This window comes from Dermacentor variabilis, chromosome 5 (assembly GCF_050947875.1).
Source record: "Dermacentor variabilis isolate Ectoservices chromosome 5, ASM5094787v1, whole genome shotgun sequence".
In the NCBI taxonomy this organism is placed as follows: domain Eukaryota; kingdom Metazoa; phylum Arthropoda; class Arachnida; order Ixodida; family Ixodidae; genus Dermacentor; species Dermacentor variabilis.
The window spans coordinates 46,904,864-46,915,453 of NC_134572.1; the positions used below are offsets into that span (position 1 = coordinate 46,904,864).

General features: G+C 42.8%; 1 protein-coding gene across 1 annotated transcript; it reads right to left on the minus strand.

Annotated features, from left to right (window-relative positions):
• Positions 1-375: 375 nt before the first annotated feature.
• Positions 376-9,694, minus strand: LOC142582532 (uncharacterized). The gene is made up of 2 exons (XM_075692358.1): positions 8,081-9,694; positions 376-2,798 (listed from the first exon to the last, which is right to left on the minus strand). Exons 1-2 carry the CDS (start codon positions 9,508-9,510, stop codon positions 1,853-1,855), a joined length of 2,376 nt encoding a protein of 791 aa, XP_075548473.1. The 5' UTR covers positions 9,511-9,694; the 3' UTR covers positions 376-1,852.
• Positions 9,695-10,590: the final 896 nt, after the last annotated feature.

The following is a 10,590-nucleotide window of genomic DNA, read 5'->3' on the forward strand; positions in this document are numbered from 1 at the left end:
TTCTGTTTGTGTTCGATTACTACATTTTGGCATAGTCACATAGCTGTTATGTGTTGTATCTTCCCTAGATTTAAAAAACTGCTATTCTGTGTAGCTGATACAACTACAGCGTTGAGCATGATCTGCAGTATTACAGAATTTTTAAGCAACAACAAACATGAGACAAAGAAATTCACCTAAAGTCACCAAACTTGTGAAAATCAAAACCTCAAATACCATGAATTTCTAAAAAGAATAAAAATCTGAAAATACAAAAAGTTATAGTTTAACCATGATTTCAGTCAAATGGTGACTGTAATCTTTCACCACTATAACAATGGTTTATTATGAACCTTAATAAAGGCTATAACAAGAAACAGATAGCACACATTTTATGCCAAATTATATAAACTTTATTATTCAGAACATTTCCACAACCCTGAGCAGCGCTTACAGCATCACAGTTGCTATGACTTGGAAAACAAAAGCTATCCATACTGATGTACTGCATCAGAATAATTTAAAGCTTCTCTAAGCTTTTCAAAGAAAAGTAACAAATTAGAAGGTCTCCCAATTCTTTTGGACCTTTGCCAGCTACGGAAGTGGCAGTTGATAGAAAATGAGTTACAGAAATGGCTGTAACAACCTAGTACAATCAATGTCACTTAAATTTATGCGTAAAATAACAACAACCAAAGCTTTTCCATGCTATCACAAGGCTCGAATCAAGCCACTATATAGCAAGTCCTGTACTATTCGCAATGAGCAGATAACGGTGGATATAATGGTTTCAAAATTTCTGAAACAGATTTTAATACAAGTGACAGAAACTATGGTGATGCTAAATCACAGTACTAGGAACAGTGCTCCTACGCTCTGTGTAGCCACTTTTACAGCTAAACAAATGTCTTTCAAAAATGCTCATGTCGCCTCAGTACCAAAGAAGACTCAATGTCTCAGAAATGGAATATAGAAATTGCAATTTTAAATCTTTTTTATGGAAGACAAAGAATGGCAATGAACTGAATTATTTTCATCACTAAGTACTACACAATTTATTGTGAACCTTCAGCATTCATTGCTAGTAATCTCCACTCCAATACTGGCTATACTTTAACAGAGCTTTGAGCACTGCAACTAGTTAGCTGCAAAGGACATGGCTGCACTAGTATGCTAACCCATATGATGTTCTTGCAAACAAACAGAACACAGAATACAAAGAAGAGCTGGACCAGGTACATGAAAGTTGCAAGTCAATAAAGGTTAAACATAAACCAGTTCACATAAAAATTAAACCTGTTTCAAGGTCTAACTGACATATATACTGGAAATACATTGTTAACTATCGAATAAATAATGATTATAAAACAACACAAGTGCATAGCAGAAAAATATTGCAAGAATACTTATGCCAAATAAGACAACTAGATCAATACCAGTAAATGATGTTTTGGCTATCGTAAACAACAATAGCAGTACTAGCATAACACAGCCAGTACAAGGTGTGGTTGCAACAAATAGTAAGAAAACTTCGCCAGAAGTTACCACCAAGTTACCACAAACATAAATCAAAGATATTTTGTGGCCCAAAAACAAGGAGCATATAACAATTCAAAGACATGACTAGTCAGCAAATGACTGATAAGTAACAGTGGGCACGAAATTAACTACATAAATTACTTGCAAGATAACGCAATTAATAGACTCAACTTAGTCCATTGGCAGCTTTGTCACAAATTTCAAGATGTCACTGTGAATATGATGCTTGTGACGAAGTATAGAAGTTCCTATGCTGCTCTTCAGTGCATGGGAAACCATCGTTTGGTGCGATAGTTCGATGAAAGCAACATATTGCACTGACAAGAACACCCTACTATGGCGCCAACACATCTGCAATGCAGAGGTGGCGCAAAATTGCTCGCCAACAGTCCTTGTTCAGTGCAGCTACCTGGGTGCCTTTAGCAGAATGGCATTCAACGGACTTGTGAACAACCCCTGTGATGATGAGATAGTTGTCAGTTAAGAAGTGAGCAGCTGAGGCTATGTCCACCAATGCCTCACCTTCCACTTTCCCTGTAACATTTACAACATGGGCAAGGAGGCAAGGCGTTTTAGAAAACAGCTCAAAGGCTTCTGCACACTCCCTGTCTGTATTGTGCAGGAGTACAAAATCAACTGCACGGTTCAAAGTACCTTTGTTCCTTCGCAGTGCTTCAAAAACAGTGAAGCTCTCATCATTACAAAGCAAGTTGCATGCTAGCTTGAAGTTTACAATTAGGCTGTTCTGCCACATTCCCTTCGAGAACTCTCCCACAAATTCATTATAGAAGAAGGTCATCGAGGACAAAGAAAGTGAGGTAACTGTCTTGTTGTGAGCTAGGAAGTAAGAAAGGTCGGTGGCAGTCTCAAACTTGTTTATTATGTCAATGCCAATCATGAGCTTGGATATTGAAGTGTTTGCCGCGAGGGCCAGCAAGACATTGTGGACTAGATTCCCTGAATCCTTTTCTATTGAGATTTCCAGAGTTCTAATGGATCGATTAGCCTTGAGCATTTCACAGAGTGCTGCCCCCTTCGTTCCAAGGTTCCCTTTCAAACAAACCCTGAAAGTGTGAACACGTGCACTCGCAGCCACTGCACCAAAGAGTAGCTTGAGGCTTTCCTCTGGTAGATGGCGAATGTCACGAAAGCATACTTCTTCAGGGCATACTGTAGGAGAGATAAGGGCGTTCCTCAAGCCATGCAGATCTGGCTCGGCCCAGGGCAGCTGAACGCGGCTGTAGCTCTCGCTCGTAGCCAGCTGCAGTGCCAGGGCTTCCCTGTAAGGCAATTCAAAAGCTGGCGTTGAAGGAACATTACATGGATTACCAAATTAATGAGGCCAACTTAACATACTTGCACATAACACAACCACCATTATAACATGAGGGGGAACTTTTGGCCTGTTCTGGAAAGATATATATTAAGATTATAACGTAAAGTGGTGCCGCAAAGAAGAAACAATGCATAAAAGCAGATGTCCATGGACACTCTATCGCAATGTGGAGTGAGTGCGTACACAATTTACTCATTGTCACTGTCGACGAGAACGGCGACGTCCTCCATGCCACCAAGGTTATTGAATAGGCAGCACTTCAGAAGTGCTTGCAGCACAATCAAATACGGCAGTGACCAGGGTGGTGCATAATGCTTTAGCTCGCTGCAGTTCAGGCACAAGAAAAAAATAAAGAGAACAAAATTCGTTATATATGTGTTCCGAACATGATCACAATGCAAGGCCTGTTCTCAGGCCAGAAATTTCTTTAAAAAGCTTGTGTTATATTTGTGCAAATACACTATATTTAGTTAGGGTACAGATCACTCTATTGGCACTTGCATTTCTGAGCCAAAAGGTAGGGATCTCATGAGATTACGGGTATTAAGGAAATATCTCATCTAAATGAACTCTAATAGGCTGAAGGAGCATAGAAGGGAACCAATACCATGTCTCTCAGGTGAAGCACACACGATTTTGATAAGACTTAAATTCCAGCCTATTTTCCTCCCGTGATCCCTACTCTTTCAAGTGTGAAATTGCACATTGTACAAACATCAAGTGAATATGACTTTTTCATTGTTGTGAAACCAGCTTTCCCACAAGACAGTTTGCCTAACCTAACCAGAGCACACTAAATCTTTAAATCAGTGGGTCTGTTCAAAGCTGAAGTTGTACAAGACAGGTGCTGGTGTGCTTATAGAGACATTACAATGTGAAACCATAAGTGCTGTCATGCTTAGTTTGCAATTTTAAAGATAGCATATGGTAGGGCAAATCAGCAATGCGGCATAATAAACTTACTTATGAAAATTTTACAGTTAACAGGTCTTGCAGTTCCACTGCCTGAATGTCGGCAATATGCATTCTCGTTTAGACCTTTATTTGATGTTCTTGCATAGAACCGGTGCCCTAGTTGTGTGTAATGTACTTGGTATCCAAATGTAGGTCATTTAAAACTAGATGGCAGAGGCAGCACAACAAGTTACCAGTATAATTGGAAAAGAGCTTTCTAGTTCACAAAAGGTGGGTGACTTTAAGGCTTGGAAACTTTTCATGCCAAGCTAACAGACAAAACATGATGTGACAGACATGACATAAGCAGGGTATATTAAGATTTTTTCAGCTTTGTGTGAAAAGTTACCACTATAATTGGAAAAGAGCTTTCTAGTTCACAAAATGTGGGTGACTGAGAACAATAGACAGACAAAACATGATGTGACAGACATGACATAAGCAGGGTATATTAAGATTTTTTCAGCATTGTATGAAAAGTTACCACTATAATTGGAAAAGAGCTTTCTAGTTCACAAAAGGTGGGTGACTGAGAACAATCGACAAAGCATGACGTGACGAACATGATATCATCATCAGCAGCAGCATGTTTTATGTCCCCTGCAGGACGAAGGCCTCTCCCTACGATCTCCAATTACCCCTGTCCTGCGCCAACTGATTCCAACTAGCGCCCGCGAATTTCCTACTTTCATCGCTCCACCTAGTCTTTTGTCTTCCTCAATTGAGTTTTCCTTCTCTTGGTACCCATTCTGCAACCCTAATGGTGCAACGGTTATCTAACCAGCACATTACATGACATGCCCAGCTCCATTTTTTCCTCTTGATGTCAATTAGGATATCTTCTTTACCCGTTCGCTCTCTGATCCAAACCACTCTCTTTCTGTCTCTTAACATTATGCCTAGCAATCTTCATTCCATCACTCTTTGCGCGGTCCTTAACTTGTTCTCAAGCTTCTTTGGCAGTCAGCCTCTGCCCCATATTCAGCACTGGTAAAATGCACTTATTGTACACCTTCCTTTTCAATGATAATGGTAAGCTTCCAGTCAGGAGCTGGCAATGTCTGCCATATGCGATTTAATCCATTTTTATTCTCTGAATTTCTTTCTCATGATCAGGGTTCCCTGTTATTAATTGACCTAGGTAAACGAACTCCTTCACAGACTCTAGAGGCCGACTGGCGATCTTGAACTCTTGTTCCTTTGCCCGGCTATTTATCATTATCTTTGTCTTCTGCATATTAATCTTCACCCCCCCTCTTACACTCTCTTTGTTAAGGTCGTCAATCGTATGTTGTAACTCGTCTGCATTGTTGCTGACTAGAACAATGTCATCGGCAAACCAAAGGTTGCCGAGATATTCGCCGTCGATCTTTACTCCTAAGCCTTCCCAGTTTAATAGCTTGAATACTTCTTCTAAGCACGCAGTGAATAGCATTGGAGTGATTGTGTCTCCCTGTCTGACCCCTTTTTTTATAGGTATCTGTAGCATTAAGGTAGCTGTAGAACCTCTGTGCATATTTTACAAGGTATTTACCTAAGCGATCTGTACTCCTTGATTATGTAACGCCTTCATGACTGCTGGTATCTCTACTGAATAAACATGATATAATCAGGGTATATTCAGATTTTTTGATGTCATTAGTTCGCGCTTGTTCCCTCGCCCAATCTGCTCTTTTCTCATCCCTTAAAGTTACACCTATCATTCTTCTTTCCATAATTCATTGCGCCGTCCTCAATTTAAGTAGAACCCTTTTCGTAAGCCTCCAGGTTTCTGCCCCGTAGGTGAGTACTGGTAAGACACAGCTGTTATACACTTTTCTTTTGACGGATAACGGCAACCTGCTGTTCATGATCTGTGAATGCCTGCCAAATGCACCCCAGCCCATTCTTATTCTTCTGATTATTTCAGTCTCATTATCCGGATCCGCGGTCACTACCTGCCCTAAGTAGATGTATTCCTTTACCACTTCCAGTGCCTCGCTACCTATCGTAAACTGCTGTTCTCTTCTGAGACTGTTAAACATTACTTTAGTTTTCTGTAGATTAATTTTTAGACCCACCCTTCTGCTTTGCCTCTCCAGGCAGTGAGCATGCATTGCAATTGGTCCCCTGAGTTACTAAGCAAGGCAATATCATCAGCGAATCGCAAATTCCTAAGGTATTTTCCATTAACTCTTATCCCCAATTCTTCCACATGCAGGTCTCTGAATACATCCTGTAAACACGCTGTGAATAATATCGTATCTCCCTCCCTGCGCCCTTCTTTATTGGGATTTTGTTGCTTTCTTTATGGAGGACTATGGTGGCTGTGGAGCTGCTATAGATATCTATCAGTAATTATACATACTGTACATACATTTCAAACATACATTTTATTAAATCAGGAGGTTCATGAAATCGTGAAGGGAATTTTTCAATCCTTCGAAATCTAAAATTGTAACATAGCAACATGCAAAAGCTACCATATGGCATCGTACTTGCCACTAATCCAACCATCTGTTGCCTAAACCATGAAATAACAAAAGCAACCACCGCCGCCCCTACCGAGATGGTGTTTAGTCTGCAGTTTCGTGCATGGGCGCTAAGTGCAGCCTTGTAAAAATAAGGCTAGGGCTGCGACTAGGGCGCCTAGATGTTTTAACATGTTAGCTTTAGAGCACACGCTGGAAGAAAAATGTATGTGTATCAAAATTAGAAAGAAATCACTGCTTTTCTTTTACTCATTTATTTCAGAAAAAACTTCGTTAAATAAAGCTGAGCCAAATTAGTTTTGTTAATTCAGGTTGATGACAACATAGAACCTTAAGAGTATCTGCCGGGGAATAAAAATTTCTTCATTAGATCGGGAACTTCATAAAATCGGGTTTCAATAGATCGAGCTTTAACTGTACTATTACTACATTTTAATACTTTGACATGTGCAAGTCTATGAAAAATAAAATGTGGTTTACTTTAAGCACACAAAAAACGTGACTGTTTTCTTGAGCTGCAGCTTGAGGCTTGGAAACTTTTCATGCCAAGCTAACAGGCAAGCTGCTTGCTTGCACAACAGAGCAACCTGCATCCTTCTGGACTTCAAAGCTGTCTCTGCCAGCTTTGTCAAAAATGTAAAGACATCTAAGACGGCTACTGTCTGTCCACTTTGCCATCCGTTTAGCTGCCTATGGTAAGCACTGAAACACCCCAATTTATAAGAAACACCTGGCACAGAAGTTCACTCACTCATAAAATGCATTGTAAATGTTACTACAATGAACATTACCTTCAGGCTAGCGAAAAACAACTGAAGCATAAAATTCAGCTATGCTGTTATAATTATTTGACCTGTGCTAGCTGGTTATCACCATCTTGCATGAAATACAAGCTCCGAGCTCCTAAATCAGAACACGCCACTTGAGTGACAAAAAGCTTGGGCCGATTTTGTAGCAATGCCTTCAGGTCAGTTCACGCCACTCATCAACTCATCACAGCCAGCTGATCTAAGTAGCAACGCTGGCGGAGCGACCACTGACAAAATGGAAAAAGGAACAGCATCAGAAAAAGCACTGCTACAAAATCATTCTGACATCAGGACTCCAAGACCTTCTTTGCATTAGGAGTTAGAATGTAGCACTATGCACACAGTTTCCAAAGATGTAGAACATTTCAAGAAACTTCTATGGGTACATCCATTCAGGTACATACAGATGGCAATTGTCATCTGTACAATAATGGCTGCCTTCAGGCTTGGTTTGCCCTTTAGGTCAAAGGTTGTACTGTAAGAAAGCAGGCTTATGAACAGGTTGATGAAAAGGCATTCTCCCACCCACGATTACAGTTTTTCGCAACAAGCTTATAAATTTCACCTCGAAGTAGCAAGTGTGAAAGTAATTTCGTATGCTGTAACATAACATACTTTCCAGCACAAGTCAATTGTTCTTCTGCCAAAAAATTCACGCAATGAGGTAAAAGTAACAGCATGGATTTTTAAAATGTGAAAGTATGCACCATTACAAAGATTATGGGAATAAAAGCCTGTAACTGCTTCATGAAATTCCCATACTAAGAAAACTGGTCTGCAATGCAGTATCGGGTCATCAGGGTCAATCAAGGTTTTGAATAGCCTCTAAATCTGACCATTGAGCCACAACACTTTACACCGCGGGCGCAAGAGTTTAAACATTACATGTACTGCTGCATTTTCATCCTATACGCCCTTTAGTCCACGTGTGCCCTGTTCTCGAGTCTGATATGTGAAAAAGTGTTAAATGAAGACGCATACACAACTTGTACCTTGCTTGCTTGGAGGCTCGAAAGTCAACAAATGCTAGTTTTTTCACTGTCTTGTTCTTGCCCAGGGAAGAGCACAGTGCAAAGACACCTCCAATGGGCAGCTGCTCACTTGAAAGTTGAATCTGTTCCAATGTGGTATTTACCACGAGCACAGCCGCCAACAGTTTCATGCTGATGTCAGAAATGGTGCTGTTGCCAATGTGCAGGCTGCGGAGGCTAGTGTTTTCGCACAGAGCAGATGCCAATGCTCGTCCAGAGGATTCTTTGATGCAGCAGTGCATAAGCCGCAGTTCCTTAAGGGTTCTGTTGACTTGGAGCGCAGCAAATAAGGGCTCGGGCGAGCAGCTCATTTGCACAACGTGCACGTAAAGCTCTGCCAATGAAGTGTTGACTTTGATAGCTTCGGCTATGGTGGTCATCTGCTGCTTCTTTGCGATCGGGTAAATACTGAGCTTCTTCAGTGCGCTTGTCTTGCGTATGAGTTGCGCCACCGAATCCATGCTCGGGACGCGGTCGCCCCAATCGAAATAAGGGCACAGAGTCAGCGACTCACAGTTGACGAGACAGCGCAGCGCGTAGTCAACATTTTTTGGTAGTATCGCTTTCGTGATCTGCACTGCTTTCAGGGTGCTGGCGTTGCGTCGCAGAAGGGACTCAAGTTCTGCTGCGAACCTGAATTCGATTTTGGGGGAGCCGACTTTGAGCTTCTCGAGACCGGTGATGGCGTCGAGGCCTTCGAATGTGTGCAAGTAAGGTGTTTGCTCTTGCTGATGCATAGAAAAGGAGAAGTCTGCCAGCTCGATTTTCAGACAGCGGAAATAGCGGTCGGGTTCGCATCCAAGTGACGGGCGCATGCAAATAGGGAAAGAAACTGCACTTTCTGCATCGTAGCTGGAGTGCTTATAAGAAAGCACGCTCAACTCGTCGATGCATTGATGGTGCTCAAGAAGCCACGAAATCAGGAACGATGCCTCGCTGGCGACAACCTTATCAGGCTTGTCTAGGTCGGTCTCTGAGTGCGCCAACGTCTGCGCGCGAATACTGCCTGGCTGGGCCTCGACAAGCTCGAATGCGAGTCCTTGTAGAACTCGGTTCCACGAAGTCAGCTCACCGATCAACCAGCACCTTTCCCCTGGTCCCGCCGAAGAACAAGCACGTTCGAAATCCAGCTGATCCTTCCAGGTGTCTGTGCTGACAGCGCGCTCGAGGCCAAGCTTGTACTCCTTGCTGTCGCTTGAACCGCCGGTTTCGCCGGCCGAAATTTTGTCGCTGGCTGCATTGTACTTAGGCAAGGGCACTGAGCGGGTGAGGTCACAACTTTCTCCCGATGCCTTCGAAGCTTCCATCGTCGTCTGACAGAGCCCTGTCGTTGGCACGTGGTCGGCAGCTTTGCACGACCGCAGATCTTTGTTCAGCTGATTTACGAACATTATGCTGGCGATGGCCCGCAGCCATAAAACACATGCTCAGGACATAAGAGTTATACGGACGATTCCAGCGGAATCAATCTCTCCAAATCCAGGTCAAACTTGAGGCTGCTTACAGTAGCGTAGAAGTTTTCAAGAAATGGCGCCAGAAATCGCAAAAGCTGGCAAGAACGGGCCGCCGAGTTGCAATCACTAGAACTGGCGGCGCTGCAGTCGAAACCATCGACACACTGGGCTTCTTCGATTTTCCACTTCTGGCTACCCGCGGGCTGCCACTTCCTTGCGCGTCGTCACGTCAAGCGGAACCGGCTTATCTCTGTGGGACCGGCCAATACCAACCTAGACTTGTAACGTTGGTCAATGCCTTCAGGTGGGTTTCATCATAGAGTTTCTCAGTATAATATGGTGAGAAACTCTATGGGTTTCACTCATGGAGGAAGGAAAACTGAGGAGGGGCCCTGACGTCACTCTTTGTGAAACCGGAAGTTGGCGTTGCTCCACCATGATGTCGGGTCTCCTCTCTTGTTTACATTTATCGCGAAACCATGCCGCGCCAGCCGCGATGCGCGCAACTGGTCTGCTCGGACGCGCGCGCCCCTCAACAATACTTAACAAAAGGTTATAATCGCGAAGTCTCATTGCATTACCGTTGCCAAAGTCATGTTGAAAGAAGTTCATAATGGATTTCGGAAATTAGGCCGTGTGGTCGAGTCGGCTGCTTTTATGAAAATAAACATGCTTTAAAAGGCCAGTCAATTGAACTGTTCTCATCAACCGCAGACACCGGCAGCTGCCCAGTTCTTGCGTGTTCTTAAAAAAAAGGTCACCTTTACCGCTGCCTTCTACTTGCTTTTCTCTGCTTGGGCTTCCTGGGGCTCTCAGACGGACTTGCTAGCTAGACGTCTGGCGATACGAAAAAATATATATATATATACGCATTCTCACTGCACTGCAGGAATGCACTGGAGACACGTACGACACACCGACCCATTTGGGGTTTATGAGCACAAAACGTATATCTCGCTGTAGCTAGAGGAATCATCATGCTTTATTGAACAAATTTCGGGTGGCCGCGCATCACTA